The sequence below is a fragment of the Cutaneotrichosporon cavernicola genome, assembly GCF_030864355.1.
Source record: "Cutaneotrichosporon cavernicola HIS019 DNA, chromosome: 3".
Classification (NCBI taxonomy): domain Eukaryota; kingdom Fungi; phylum Basidiomycota; class Tremellomycetes; order Trichosporonales; family Trichosporonaceae; genus Cutaneotrichosporon; species Cutaneotrichosporon cavernicola.
In genome coordinates, this window is record NC_083395.1 from 2,078,480 (window position 1) to 2,093,264 (window position 14,785).

Genomic DNA, 14,785 nt, shown 5'->3' on the forward strand with positions numbered 1-14,785 from the left:
CTGTATCTGCCTCCCCTCTTTCTCACTTCTCTCCCCCCTCACTCCACAATGTCAACACACGACTTCAGAGCTGATTGGATCACTGGCAAAGACAATGCTCCTTCGTCCGATAATCCCAAGAAGACAAAGTCTTCGGGCGGAACGTGGGCCACGCTCGGTAAGTGATGCATTTTGCAACCAAACTGCACTCGCTCAACTATGAAGGAGTCTCCCAGCCACTCGCCCGCGCCCTCAATCTTCGGGGTTTCAAGAACCCCACCCCGATCCAGCGGGCCGCTCTTCCTCCAGCCATGGCCAACCCTTCCAAAGATGTTCTCGGGATGGCACGCACTGGCTCGGGGAAAACGCTGGCTTACTTGATTCCCCTCATCCAGTCGCTTGGAGGAGCTCGCAAGGAATCCTCAGGCATTCGATCCTTAATCCTGTGTCCCAGCCGTGAACTTGCCGTCCAAGTCCTCAAAGTCGGCAAAGACTTGTCGAGAAGCTTGGCCGGGGCCAACAAAGGCGCCCAACCATTGAAATGGAGCATCATCATGGGCGGCGAGTCGCTTGATGCCCAGTTTGAGGCAATGTCTGCGAACCCTGATATGTAAGTCGATTGTCGTGCAGAGAGTAATTGATCCCAGCGTCATCGCTACTCCTGGTCGCTTGCTCCATCTGGCTGTTGAGATGGACCTCGACCTGCGGCAAGTGCAGGTGGTGGTTTACGATGAAGCTGATCAGTGAGCGCTTGCCGCTGTATGGTTCTGACTTTAGCTTGTTCGAGATGGGGTTCGAGGTGCAACTGCGCGAGATTCTGCATCGCCTGCCGACGACGCGACACAACTTGCTGTTCTCGGCGACACTTCCAACGACGCTCGCAGAGTTCGCCAAAGCCGGCTTGAACAATCCGGCATTCATCCGGCTGGACACTGAGCATCGGATTAGCCCCGACCTCGAACTTGCTTTCCTTTCGGTCAAGCCGGACGAGAAAGAGGCGGCACTCCTCGTACTCTTGCGCGAAGTCATCCACATCCCCGTCGCCAGTACTGCCACGGACGACAGCCCTCGCGCCATCATCTTTGCGTCTACAAAACATCATGTTGAGTATATCTCGACTCTACTCAAAGCGGCGAACTACCGGACTTCCTACATCTATGGTTCCCTGGACCAAGTTGCTCGCCAGCAGCAACTTCGCCACTTCCGCGACGGGAAGTCGGAGGTACTCGTTGTCACCGACGTCGCAGCCCGAGGGCTTGACATCCCCGCGATGGGCCACGTCATCAATTTCGACTTCCCGTCGGGAGTGAGGGTCTTTGTGCATCGGGTTGGCCGCACGGCGCGTGCTGGACAAAAGGGTCACGCCTGGAGCTTGGTCACCCGCGATGACCTGCCATACTTACATGACCTAGAAACCTTCCTGGAGCGTCCCATCGTCTCCGACGCAGGCGCTTTCGGTACAGTTCCTCGAGACAGCCTCGAGGCAACTTTGGAGTACATCCTCCACAACTTGGAGACGTCTGAATCCCAACTTGAATCATTGCGGAGCGTCATGAAGCGTGGTCAGGCAATGTTCGAACGATCCCGGAACAAGGCGAGTCGTGAGGGTTATCGCGCTCTCAAAGCTGGCAAGGAGAGTCGGAATACGACCCGTACACATTCGGCTTTCCTATCCCTCGAAGAAGAGAACGGGGGGGAAGAAAAGAGGGCGACACTCCTCGCCGCGATCCAATCTTACAACCCTCACGAGACGATCTTCGAGGTGGGAGCGCGTGGTGGCCAACAAGCAACGGCAGTGGTGATGAAGCAGCGCCGACAGGCGTTGGCTCGGAGTCGGGCGCGCAGGCAACAACCTCTCGCCTCTGAAGGGGGAGTTGATCTGGGGTTTGATCCAGCCGACACTGATGGCGACGTGAGTGCTATTGCAACACCAAGCCTTGATGCCTTGACACTGACAAGCAGATTCACGTTACGAAACCCACCAAGTCTTACCGTGATCCCAACTTCTTCTTGCCCCATGAGAATGTTGAGACAAACCGATCCAAAGGGTGAGACTTCTTGGTGATGTGTGCGTCCCGGACTAACATAACAGCTACTCCCTCTCCGAAGGGACCTCATTCGCGGAGCAGGCCCGGTCTGCGACGATGGATCTGAATGCCGACGATGCAGACCCGCAACGTGCTCAAAAAGCGAGCCAGCTCAAGTGGGACAAGAAGCGGAAGCGGTTCGTCAAGGACACCCCTGGCGAGGACAACAAGAAGATGATCAGGGGCGAGAGTGGCGCACTGCTTCCCGCCACATTCAAGAGCGGCCGCTTCGCTGAATGGAAGAAGACTGCACACCGACTCTCAGGCCAGCGCACTGGGCCGCAGTCTCAAAACTCGGCTGGCCTCGCGAACGCTGAAACCATTCTCAAGGGCCGGCGTGAGAAGGAGAAGGTGAGTAGTAGCCACACCAATTGCAATGCTAACCGATTTAGCGCCAGCAGAAGAATGGTCGCATTTCCAAAAAGCGTCGGTTGTAGTGGCTGTACAAGAGTGAATGAGACTGGTGATTCTTCTGGCTGCAGGCTGTCACGATCAAAGAAACATGAACGAAGAAACATGCAACGCGGTGTCTATTGAATGAATAGCGGGGAAGTCCGGCTTTAGCGTTGTGGCGCACGGTTGTTTATCTCGAGGGACTACTGGCGATGGAGCTTTGAGACACATTATTTTATCATGGCCATCGACTACTCCAGTCAGAGCTATTGGCGCGTCCGCCTCTCGAAGGAGAAGGACCAAGGTTTCGAATGGCTCGTCCCTTCCTCCGACGTCTTGTCCACCATCTCCCAGGTTGTCGGCGACTTGAAATCGACAACTACTCGAATCTCAATCCTCCATTTTGGATGTGGCTCCTCTTCACTTGGCATTGAACTCCAAAGGCATCTCGGTGACCGGGTTGCAGTCTCAGACGCCGACTACGCCAGTTCAAGCTTGCATTCGCGCGAACCGACCCCCAACTTGTCCGACACGCCTTGGTCCCTTCAAGTTCCTCTTCACGAGATTGATGTCCTTGACCTGAATTCGTTGAGATCCATCACGCCGGCTGATGGATGGGACGTCCTCGTCGACAAGTCTACAGCGGATGCGATCTCATGTCACCCCCCGTTACCCAGCTCATCACCGTCGAATCAAGAGTCTGGAGCAGACCAAGTTGACGCGCTCGACGTCCTTTGCAACAACCTCAGCGCTGTAGCCTCTCAACATTGCCGATGGGTCAGCGTCTCGTACTCTCCCAGGAGGTTCGACTTCCTGGCACATCGCCCAGACGGAAGGTGGCGAGTGGTCGCCAAAATTCCCGCGAGGTTGCAGCCGACAACGAGCACCAAGGACGGGCATGTCGTCCATCAACCAGTGACTGGGACATGGGTCTGGGTTCTGGAGCACAGGTAGCTTTTCATACCAAGAAGCAGTTTGAGGATAACTACAGGAGCGATCCCACATAGGCGGTCATGAGGGACTTGTTGTGGAGCCCAACAGCCAGCTGTTGGCCGTCGTGTCGCCAAGCCATTGTCATCTTCAGTTAGTTGTCAAATCAGATCGAATCCTACCATCATCGGCCGGTCACGGGTACTTTGTCGCTCCAGTTCCTCTTCGACTTCATACTCCTTGAGGACTTCGCCAGTCTGGGGTAAGTTAAGATACGAACATCGTCCGAAACATACCACTACGTCCCAGAGAATGGCCTTGCCATTCCATCCGCCTCCCGCGAGCACACCCCCGGGGCGAGTCAAGCTTGAGGTTGGTGAGAACGCGATTGAGCCAGTGCCATGTTCAAGGCCAGCCAGAGCGTGGAGACATTCACCTGAGCTCGCATCGAACAATTTGACCGTTGAGTCTTGGCCACCCCTAGCGTTAACGAGTTCGAAAACGAGAGCTCACGCTGCGATGATCATTCGGCCATCTTTACACGTAGGGCCCCATTCGACCGTATTCATGCGCTTGTTGTCGGTGCTGCTGTTGACCACTTGGAGGCGATTGACGCAGTATTCGGATCCTGGCAACACCGTCATTTGGAAAAACTCGTCCGTCGACGGCTCCTTCTCTCGGGGCTGCTTACTCGGCGAGAGCGAACGGCTTACTGTGCCACGGTCCGCTGGGTAATGTGGAAGCTTCCAGATCATGATGGATCCATCGTCCGAGACAGACGCAAGTAGGCGTTGTTGGTCACCCTCGCCAGGACGAGCTGGCGACCACTTGACCCTTGTTACATCATCTGAGTGGCCTTTGAGGGTGAATCGTGGGCGACGGTCATTGGATCGATAGATGAAGATTGTGTGGTCGTTACCGCCGGACGCAAAGACATCGTCATCGAGCCAGTCGACATCGTTCACTTCCTTGGTGTGTGACTCGAAGCTCAGTTGCTTGGGTGACTGCAAATCAAAGTTGAGAAGGAACAGGCAAACTGTGAAGTCGTCCTTGGCGGCCAATAACGAGTTGCCCGAGGGGTTAAATTTGAGAGAATTGATGGTCCCGCGTCCGTAGCTTAGAATGCCTTGCAATTGTCCAGAGGGGGTGAAAAGGCGACCGACACCATCGGACGCTTGTCGTCAGCATCTTACCATCCACACGCGTACCTGTCACAAACACTGTCCCATCGGGATGCCACGCCAGTGCAGTGACGGCCTTCTTCGAACTATCAATCGCCTTGTGGCTGATAGACGTGGGCTTCTGCTGCAATTGGAGGGCGTGGCTGGATGAATCCGCGGCCTCCATGAAATGCCACCGCCGAGCAGTTCCATCATTGCTACCGGTCACCAGCACCTCCTTGTCCTTAGGATTCCAGGCGAGGCATGTGACCTGCGGATGAGGAACTCGCCTGAAAAAAGTCACCTACAGCATCGCGATGCTCCGTCCAGGAGCTTCCCTCGCTTGCAGCAAGGCCCAGGATGCCACTGGATTTAGAGCCTCTTGATGCGAGCTTCGGGTCCTTGACATCCTCCGCCTTCGATTTCCTACGATCGTCATCGCGGATCCTTTTGGATGCGGGGGTCGTAATCCCCGTTTCGCCGGAAGGGATGCTTGCATCCGTTAGTCCATGTCGAGGGCTAGCGGTTCGGCCACTTCGCGAAAGGTCTGCCGCCTTGGCAGTCACCGTGGCATCACTGGCACTCTTCCTCTTGCCCTTGCCTATAGCAAGTGGGGATGGTACGTCCATGTCACGAGACGGAGGAGGGGAGTTACCACCATGGTCAGCAGCAGGAGGTTCTTGTATCTGACGGACTGGAAAGGTGTCTGGACGTCTGGGGGGTGGCGAGGACGACACCCCTGGAACAGACAATTCACCCTCAGGCGAGCAAGTGTGTGGGACGAGGAGCTGAAACCGGGAGTTACAGGCTGGCATAAACGCGTCCTATAAAGTTAGCGCACAAAGCTGCGATTATGGCCTTGCAGGACATACAGGTTCAGTCGTAGTGTGGCGCTCGATCTCTTCCCATCGCAAGGCCTTCCACAGCTTGCGAATCAACTCTCCGCGAGCGATCTTGTCCTGAGGAGCACCGAAAGTTTCTGACGCTGACCCCCGGGTAGCACCGTTGGTGCGGCTGCTACCAAAGGTGTTGGAAGCAGATCGTTGGGAGGGGGGGACAGGGTACCCAGGGTTGAACTGTTGGAACAGAGCAGTCGAAGGAAGCGCCGACTCGGATAGGAGAGTGAAAGCCGTGTGCTTGAAGTTGGACTCGAGCAAATACTGGAGTGGTTTCAGCACATCGAGATGTTGCAGAGCGCGCAATCATACTGACGAGGTAGATGAGAATGTTGATCTCCTCGCTTGTGAGGTGAACATTACCAGGCCCCGCCAACTGCCCAATGGCAGGTCCGTTTTCGGGGGCCATGTAGAGTTATGAGGTGATAAACAGTCGCGATGGCCGAAGTGGTAGGAGGCAATCGGTATTGGGGAAAGGATATGTGAGGAGTTGAGGAAGGAGGGCCCAAGGAAGGACGACTAGACGAAGGAGGGATGGATGGATGAGTGGTTGGGGATGAGGACGAGGATACGGATGAGGAAGGAAGCGCACAATCGTACGAGGGCACAGTTAAAGGAGGGTCGGGAGGAGTGGGAAGTGGATGGTGGTAATGATGATAATGATGGTGATGTTGATGTTGATGGTTACGGTGATCTGGTGATGATGGGGAGTTGGCAAGCTGGTGGAGGTTAGTTCGGTCTAGATATCTAGCTTGGTGGCCAAATGCCAACTGCTGCTTACAGTAACGGCCACAATTGTTTATCGCCGTCATGCCGCCGCAGCTGCCACAGCCGCCACAACCACCACACATTCAACTTGTTGACCGCGTGGTTGAAGCGTGGCTACCCTGGCCATGCAAGCCCTGCATTTCCAGCATCCCCTCTGCACGCGTCTCTTGATGCCACCAGGACCCGGTTGGAACGTTGGAACACGACGTGAGATCTTGTCACAACTACTTGAACAACTCGCTCACACATCACATCACACATCCCATCGTCATTTCACCACTCCTCACAGCCCTCCCGTGAAGCTCATCGGTCAACCCTATTTCTCTCTGCCCGCGCCCCCCCTCCTCCTCCTGCCGCTCCCCGTCATCCAAGCCTCATCATGCCGCCAATTTCCTTCCTCCCTTTCCTACAAACTGTGCCATGGGGCACACGCGTCTTAACCGCGCTCCTCATCTTTGCCTCCCTCACGCAGTTCGTCCTTTCCTCGATCGTTCGTGAAAACTCGTCCGTCTTGCCCTCATATGGACACGAACTACCCTGGCTGGTACTGGTCCCAAAGACGAGTTGGAAGTTTCCATGGACCCTCCTCACATCTGGCTTCGTCGAGCTGAATCTCATCGAGGTGAGCAAACACAACTCCGACAATCCCATCACCATCGGTCCTACTTGCTGACATGGTCTGCAGCTCGTCTTCTCTCTTGTCACGGTCCCTCTGGCATGTCGTTATCTGGAACGACTCTGGGGCATCCGAGAGCTCGCTCGATTCACATGCGTGGTCATCGTGGCGTCCAACATCATTGCGTTTGGGTTTGCCTGGATCCTCTACATCGTTCTCGGCTCTGATGCGGTCATGTAAGTTGCAGCTACTGCAGGGATCGACTGACAGTATAGCGCAGGCTTGCCGTTCCATGGCCTGTCTGCTCTTCAGTCAGGCATTCTGGTGGCGTTTACGCAGATCATCCCAGAGCACCAGATTCAGCTTTTCGGTGTTCTGAAAGCGCGAGTCAAGGTGAGTGTGGGGTTTCATGACATGTTAGCGTCGCGCTCATACTAACGCCTTAGACCATCCCTGGCGTCTTCCTTCTCGTCTCCAACGTACTCGTTGTGATCCTTGGACCGTCTCCATACATCCTGATCCAGTTCGGCTTCTTTGTCGCTTGGGTGTACCTACGCTTCTTCAAGCTGTCAGAGAACGGCGAGTATCGAGGTGACAGGAGCGAGACGTTCGCTTTCCAGTACTGGTTCCCTCCTATTGTTCGGTGAGCACAAAATTCGTATATGCGAGGATGAAGCTTACCACCTCAGGCCCTACATTGTCGTCGTTTCCAATCATGTGTTTCACCTCGCGGTGAAGATGCGACTGGTTCAGCCTTGGGAGGACACGATGGGCACGCCCTACGCTGTGCTCCCTGGTCCAGGCGGCGCCAGGGCGGAGGCCGAGCGCCGACGGTCAGTGCCTCATTCTGCGACATCTAACTGATTCTCCAGTGAGCTGGCCTTGAGGGCTCTTGATGCTCGTTTGGCCACTTCGTCGCCGGCGCCACCGGCTCCACCTACGACAACGCAAACCCCGGGCACCACCACCGAACCCGCACCCGAAGGTTCTAACACTCAGTAGTTGGCAGGTGGAAGCCTCGGGTTCGAACCCTTACGTTGACTGGAGGAGATGAACTTTATTCAACATGAGACGCTTTACCATCGTGACAAGTCTAATCTATTCATCAAAGTCCATCGGTTACGGGTCAATGTTCTGCATACTGGGAAGAGAGAGCGGTAGATAAGTGTGGTTGACAAGTCCTAACATGTCTCCAGCAGACTGTTCTTCTGTATTGTCAGCGGGTTCGCAATGGCAAACTTACAGGGAAGTTGTAGCCGGCTTGGCTGAAAAGCGTGATGTTCGGGTTGTTGTACGGCTCGGGATGAGAGTTGATGTACGCCGCTGTGGGGTGGTCCTCAGGGTCGCAACCAAGATAACCGTAGTCGGGGATCTGGTACACACGTACGTAGTCGATGAGCATGTAAGCTGGCCACTGGAGGTTCTGGAAGTCGACCTGCTGGAAGCCGTTTGACATGCCAAAGTTGATGATCTGAACATTAGCTTATTCACAGCTGCAGGTTGCTGCGACCACCATAGGCTCACCAAGTACATGGGTTCCTGCGTGATGGGCCGCTGGCTGACACCCGAGAGCGGGTTCGGTCCTGTGGACTTGGCCTCCATGGTCCACGACTTCTCGTTGCCAGACACCCAGGTAACGTATCCCTTGCTCTCGTCATTCTTGTCGGCGAACACCTCGACACCTGCAGAGTCAGAGCGATTCGTCAACAATCACCCACCGTAGATGTTGAAATCACCATTGGTGCCAGTGTAAACGCTGTTTTCCACATACACCAAACCTGAGACGGCCTGCTGATAGACACCGCCCAGGTATGAGTTCCACATGGTGATGTCTGTGGCCCAAATGGTCGCACCCGCTGAAGAGTTGTCGAACTGGTAATCGGCGTCGAACGGAGCGACCTGCGCAGATTGCGACATCTGACCCCTTCTCCTCGACGTGTCGATTTGGCCCTAAAGTCAGCAAGGACATGGCTGTCTTAACGCACCTCAATAACGTCAATCTCTGGCGCTCCCCGCCCTACACCAACATTGGGCCCGGGGTGATCCTCGCCCTTGCATGTGCACGAGGAAAGACGTTGACCCGGAAGGCTGATGTGGTTAGCGTACAGAAGCCAGGCTAGCAACTCACAAGGACAACGGATCACCGTCTGACGTCGTCATGCCACCAGGAGGCGTGGTCTGTCCAGAACCAGCCGGCCAAGTCTGGTTAGGCAGGGTGCCAACGTCGCAAGCGGTGTACGTGTACGGCCAAAGACCGTCGGTAGTGCCGCCGTAACCAGCCCGGCCTAGGTTACCAAGAGTCCATACACCGGGCCAGAAGCCACCAATACGATTGTTGCCGGGGAGGGACACGGAGATTTCGAAGTAGTAGCTCCACTGGAAACACATCTGGTTCCACGACTGCAACATACCGGACTTGAACTGGAGGTCGTTGATGGGCTCCTGCGTCATGGTGATCCGGAGGTTCCCACCCTCCGTGGTAATCGCAGAGGGGTGGTACCATTCCAGGTCCCTGACAGTCAGTAGCAGCCTAGCGCATGTGTGTGTCATTGCCGAATACTTACACAGTGGGCCAGTAATGCAAATCGCTTCCGGTCAGTCTTGGAACAACAAAACGAGGGTCAACTTACACTCCAGTCCAGAATGGATCATCGCCAGGGTAGAATGTCCGACCTTCCTTGTTAAACTCGTCCGAGAAGACGAGGTCGTAACCCTTCCCGTCGTAGCCCACGCGACTGTGAGCCGCCAGAGGCGTGTCTGGGTCGATGAGGCTTGGAAACCCAGGGATCAACGGGACTTGGCCAGTGGCATTCGTGCCCCCGAGGTTGAACGCGCCGTTGTTAGTTTGGTGGCGGTCCGTGTAGGTGGTGATAATCGGGTACCCAGCGAAGAGAGTGATGAGGCAAAGTAGAAGGAGGACAAGGCACCCAATGTTCACGATACCACGCAGAGTGAAGATTGAGCCGCCGCGATCATTCTGTTGCCGTGTCAGCCAAGGTTCGCTTCCAGTCGCGGGACACACCTTGCGGTCACGCTTGGGGTCTGGGTTGTGGAGATAGTCGTCAGCCTCGGGGTCGTTCCAGCCCCATCCGTCGCTGGCACTTGATGCTGCTCCACCACGGGTACCGTGGGTAGATGTCGACCTGGGAGCCGACAACCGCGAACCAGACGACAAACGCGAACCAGCAGAGCCTCCGAGCAAAGATGCAGTTGAGGGGACAGGGTCAGTCGAAGCTGCTGGCCCGTAGCGTCTCGAGGATCGCTGCTACAGTCAGCACGGGATCCTGCCGCCAGAAAGACTGGCGTAACATACCTGGCTGTAGTCGAGGTTGGGACTACGAGTGCCCGGTGGCAAGAGCGCACTTTGGTCTCCAGAGGCCGACATTGTGTCGGAGATGGTCAACTGGCTAGTTGCACACGACGCCGAAGGGGTGTTGTGCAACGACTCTGGCCTTGGACACGAAGTTTCGAAAGCGATGTCTCAAAACTCAAACGGCAACGTGACTCAAAGTGGACGCCAATTACTATTGTGGGAGAGTGGAGAGCGCACAGAGGTTTGATTGTGGTTCAAACCGCTGCAAGTGCTGGGAACGAGGTTGACAGAGGTTGATCAAGGCAGTGTGATGCAGTGCCTTGTATGAGTCGTACGCAGCTGTCCGTGGCAAGGCAAGTCGTGCTGTGTGTGTGTGTATAAGTTGGAGTGGTGATGGCGGAGGAGGTAGGGAAAGGGCGAGAGGAGGTTGGGGTTGGTGTTCGAGCGAGGTGATGTTTCGGAAGTGGATAGGGATCTCAAGTAGAAGGCGGATTGGATAGAAGAACAGAGGATAAGAGTCTAAGAGTTAAGAGACGAGGTGTGGATGACCTGGATGGGAGGATTGAGGATTGAGAGGAGATGAGAATCGGGAGTAGGGTTGAATGTGTTGGTTGTTAGGTGTTGAGTTGATGATCAAAGGAGCCTGCGTGACAGAGTGAGGAGGGCCAGGAAGAGGGCAGTCAGGCAAGGATGACGACTAGTCTACTACGCAAAAGCAGAGGGAAGGAAGGGTGAGAGGCAAGAAGAGAGGACAGGAGGAGAGAGGAGAGAGGAGAGAGGTGAGAGGAGGGAATGAGGGGGGGGAAGGAGCGAGGAACGAAGGAGCGAGGTAGGGAGAGGTGAGGTGTGCGTGCTGGTTGGTGTGTTGGGTCAACAGGGTTAGGGGTGTACGGGTGTCGTACTAGGGGCGGTGCAACTCTCTGGCCTCTCAAACTCCAGCGCTGGATATACCGTACTGTTACACGCGCCAAACTCCCCTACACCAGTAATCCAACCTTCAAACTGCTATTGTTTCCAACCTAATCAAATTGCCAATCAAAGGGTGTCAGCCAATTCTTATTGATTTATTGAGCGACTGCGTATTTACCATCTCGAAAGGCTTTTGAAACGTACGGCTCAAAGAGACTTGTAAGCCAAAGCACTTTCCCTGCTTGATGCATGCTAGTTGCCAGCTGCCCAGTTTGCAACTACCGCCTTGGCAGGGACTCTAATATACTGTAGTTCCGGATTGTAGAGTAGGCCAGTAAGGTACAGTAAGCATGAAACTTGGCACAACATGTCAAAGGTTTACTCCCCTCGACCCCAGCTTTCCGTTCTGTAGGGCTTTGTTTGAGAAGTCTCCTATCACTTAGCCGCCAATTAGCCAGTTGTATTCTAAATCTGTTCCAAAATTAATTTTCATGTTATTTTCCTTTGATGTACTTGATAGCATTGATACCTTGATATAGCTTGATACTTGATGTCGAGAATACTAAGTGAAAACGTGGCTGGCAAGGGTTGTGGGGATGGACATTGGCCCAGTTTGAGGGGTCTACTGGGAGTGGTGCGAGTATGGCTTCAGAGGTGCAGAGCTTAAGATCGAGAGAAAAGGAGATGCACTCGTCCGCCATGGCTGAAGCATGTGATCTTCATGCCAGTATTACCCTGTATATGGCCCTGCATGCCCTGTTACAGTCCCCCCGTACCCTTTTCCTCCGAATCCTCCCGTGATCCAGTGGCCGGTGGCCAGTGGCCGCTCCCTCTTGTTAGCTGCTGCGCTGTTATGCTGCGTAGCATCAGCTGTACGGGTGTAACTGTAGGTATATTATTCAAGCTGCACAGGCCGTTCCCCAATTGCCCTTAGAAGTCTCAGGGCTTCAGGATTGAGGGTCATCCAAGCATCCAGGGTGGTCATTCCTACTAGCCATTATACTGTAGGTATCACTCCGTTGGATTATGGATTGCCACGTTGCCAGCTGATTGCTTGCATGTGAATATGTGAATGAATGTGACTGTCTCTCATACTGTGAATAAACAACACGATGATTAGCCCTAAACTTCCCATGTCCCTTTTACTAACCAACTGCAGCATACGGCCGGGGGGGGGGGGGGGGGGGTAATTGCTGAGTTAGGTTTACAATCCTTTAGAGTAGATGGTAATATGCTTGCTTGAGTCTCGTGAGAACCCAAGACCACACCTGCTCGTCACCGAATTCACGAACGAGCTTGGCGACTGGTCCGCACATTCTGCACATGATGCGTTCCCATTGCAAGTCATCTAATGGTCTGCGGATCTGCAGTTCGGCTCCAGGCTGGGTTTACCGTCGTGTAGGGCCTGCAATCACCAGGACAAAGCTGTGTAACAGTGCAGTGGGCATGGGGATTTATTAACCCCACCGAGTAATGTATTCCAGCCCCGACGCAACGTCGCAAGCTGCAAGGGCTGCACAGTGAGTGGTGTTGGCATAGTTTGCCAATACCCTCTCCTGCCATGAATTCCAATTCTCCAAGTCGTTGACAGTGTGCATCTGTTCCGTGGTCGCACTTGTTCCGCGAAAGAGGTCTAAGTATGCTTAACGTATCTATTTTTCAACATTACTATTCGATTAATCCTATATTCACGTGGTCCCAACACGCGTCGTCCAGCCATGCCAGCCATGTCAGCGAACGTCGTCATTATTGTTAACGGTAGACGACCTCAGGCTGCCTTCAAGTGTCCATCATCTCGTTTCCTCAATCCAACCTCCAAGCCCACGTCATGACCATCCAGACTCAAGGCTTGAGCACTGCGCGCCAGTTGGAGCAGGCCAACGGGCTCCGGCAGTCCGACCCAGCTGCAGCAGAGGCGGGTTATCGCTCGGTGCTGTCCAAGCAGACCAGTGAGTGATGAGATCTTGCTTGGCTTACCTCCACAGCCGATGAGCAGGAGCTCAAGGACCAAGAGACAGCTCTCCTCAAACTGGGATCGCTGTATCGTGACGGGAAGTAAGTCGTACGGCGTTGTTGTCTGCTGACCGCCAGGAAGATGAACGAACTTGCGCAACTGGTCGTTGACTCGCGTGGATACATGTCCACAGTGGCCAAGGCCAAGACGGCAAAGCTCAGTGAGTCGGCCATGCCTATGAATATTTCTCCTCGCTGACACGTACCTTTCAGTCCGTGCTCTGATCGACCTCTTCCCTCCTTCCTCACGCGAGCTCCAAATGCAGGTCACGAGTGAGAACATCGAGTGGGCCAGGAAGGAGAAGCGCGTCTTCCTGCGTCAGAGTCTTGAAATCAAGCTTGTTGCTCTGTGAGTCTTGAGGACTGCGGTTACTGACTCTTTCTCCAGCCACATCGATGCGCAGAATTATCGCCAGGCGCTTACCATGACTGAGGAGTTGCTCAAGGAGCTCAAGCAGCTTGACGACAAGATCATTCTCACAGAGGTTTTCCTTCTGGAATCGCGTGCCGCCCATGCCATCCAGAACCTTCCTCGCTCAAAGGTACGTGATGAGCACCCTGGCACCTTGTTGACAAGACCAGGCCGCCCTGACTTCGGCGCGCACGACTGCCAATTCGATCTACTGTCCTCCTATCCTGCAGGCGCAACTTGACTTGCAGGCGGGCGCTCTTAATGCGGACGACAAGGACTATAAGACTGGGTACTCGTACTTCTTCGAAGCGTTCGAGGGTTTCATTCAGGTTGACGAGAACGACCCAAGGGCACTCAGCTCTCTCAAGTACATGTTGCTCTGCAAGATTATGATGGGACTGGTGAGTTATTTATCCCAGATTCTCCTGACTTTTTCAGCCCGACGACGTCACGGCGCTTCTGACTATGAAGTCGGCGGCACGTTTTGCTGGCAAGGACCTGGATGCTATGAAGGCAGTGGCTCGTGCTCAAACGGAGCGGAGTCTGGAGATGTTCAAGACGACTCTCCAGGACTACCAAGATCGTGAGCAAAGGAGACTCGTTATCCACGATTGACGCATATCAGAACTCCACAAGGACCCCCTCATCCGGTCCCATCTTTCTGCGCTGTATGACACGCTCTTGGAGCAGAACCTCCTTCGTGTCATTGAGCCGTACTCGTCAGTCGAGCTGTCGTGGATCGCGCACGAAGTTGGTCAAGGGCGCGATGTCGTTGAGGAAAAGTAAGTGCAGTCTTGTGACCCTGTTAGGCTGATAGCCAGGTTGAGCCAGATGATCCTCGACCAGGTATTCTTTGGCGTCTTGAACGAGAAGGCTGGGACTCTGGAAGTCTTTGGGGAAATGCAGTCTGAAGTGAGTCCATTTGAAATGTGGGCGTCGAATGTGCTAACGAGCAGGGTCTGCTCAGCGGAGCGTACGACACGATGAAGCAGATGGGGAGCGTTATCCAAGCCCTCTATGAGAAGGTAAGGCTTGACAGGCTTTTGATCCCATGTGCAAGGCTAATGTTCAGGCGACGAGCTTATCCTAGACGACAAGGAGCGATTGTGGTTCAGTAGGTGACTGGCGATGTGGTACATTCCTCTGTAGATGAGACGACGATGACAACCTGGTATGGGGGCTACTGTCGGTGCTGCATCTATCTGCATGGGACTGGAAGATGTCGCCACGTGGGTTTGGTTCCAGTGCAGGATGAGCAAATGACAACGAGGTTGCAAGGATGGGGCTCCATGATACCAAGGTTCCAAGG

At 54.5% G+C, this 14,785-nt stretch overlaps 5 protein-coding genes across 5 annotated transcripts; 3 read left to right on the forward strand and 2 right to left on the reverse strand.

Annotated features, from left to right (window-relative positions):
* Positions 1-48: 48 nt before the first annotated feature.
* DBP10 (uncharacterized protein) lies at positions 49-2,503 on the forward strand (the record flags this gene model as incomplete). The annotated part of the gene is made up of 7 exons (XM_060599269.1): positions 49-157; positions 205-589; positions 627-722; positions 757-1,891; positions 1,942-2,027; positions 2,072-2,417; positions 2,459-2,503. The coding sequence occupies 7 exons, from the start codon at positions 49-51 to the stop codon at positions 2,501-2,503; spliced, it is 2,202 nt and encodes a 733-aa protein (XP_060455979.1).
* A 941-nt stretch (positions 2,504-3,444) lies between these two features.
* On the reverse strand, positions 3,445-5,854 carry CcaverHIS019_0307850 (uncharacterized protein; the record flags this gene model as incomplete). Its single annotated transcript, XM_060599270.1, has 8 exons — positions 3,445-3,537; positions 3,572-3,646; positions 3,686-3,869; positions 3,903-4,563; positions 4,858-4,915; positions 5,245-5,373; positions 5,422-5,709; positions 5,762-5,854. 8 exons carry the CDS (start codon positions 5,852-5,854, stop codon positions 3,445-3,447), a joined length of 1,581 nt encoding a protein of 526 aa, XP_060455980.1.
* Positions 5,855-6,592: 738 nt separating this feature from the next.
* CcaverHIS019_0307860 (uncharacterized protein) lies at positions 6,593-7,831 on the forward strand (the record flags this gene model as incomplete). The annotated part of the gene is made up of 6 exons (XM_060599271.1): positions 6,593-6,835; positions 6,899-7,065; positions 7,105-7,222; positions 7,276-7,472; positions 7,519-7,662; positions 7,702-7,831. The coding sequence occupies 6 exons, from the start codon at positions 6,593-6,595 to the stop codon at positions 7,829-7,831; spliced, it is 999 nt and encodes a 332-aa protein (XP_060455981.1).
* Positions 7,832-8,010: 179 nt separating this feature from the next.
* CcaverHIS019_0307870 (uncharacterized protein) lies at positions 8,011-10,214 on the reverse strand (the record flags this gene model as incomplete). The annotated part of the gene is made up of 10 exons (XM_060599272.1): positions 8,011-8,037; positions 8,073-8,300; positions 8,354-8,511; positions 8,548-8,779; positions 8,815-8,917; positions 8,958-9,341; positions 9,394-9,417; positions 9,460-9,806; positions 9,852-10,091; positions 10,143-10,214. The coding sequence occupies 10 exons, from the start codon at positions 10,212-10,214 to the stop codon at positions 8,011-8,013; spliced, it is 1,815 nt and encodes a 604-aa protein (XP_060455982.1).
* A 2,665-nt stretch (positions 10,215-12,879) lies between these two features.
* Positions 12,880-14,566, forward strand: RPN6 (uncharacterized protein; the record flags this gene model as incomplete). Its single annotated transcript, XM_060599273.1, has 11 exons — positions 12,880-13,000; positions 13,037-13,106; positions 13,143-13,225; positions 13,278-13,413; positions 13,453-13,606; positions 13,647-13,877; positions 13,915-14,059; positions 14,102-14,258; positions 14,298-14,388; positions 14,433-14,501; positions 14,549-14,566. 11 exons carry the CDS (start codon positions 12,880-12,882, stop codon positions 14,564-14,566), a joined length of 1,275 nt encoding a protein of 424 aa, XP_060455983.1.
* Positions 14,567-14,785: the final 219 nt, after the last annotated feature.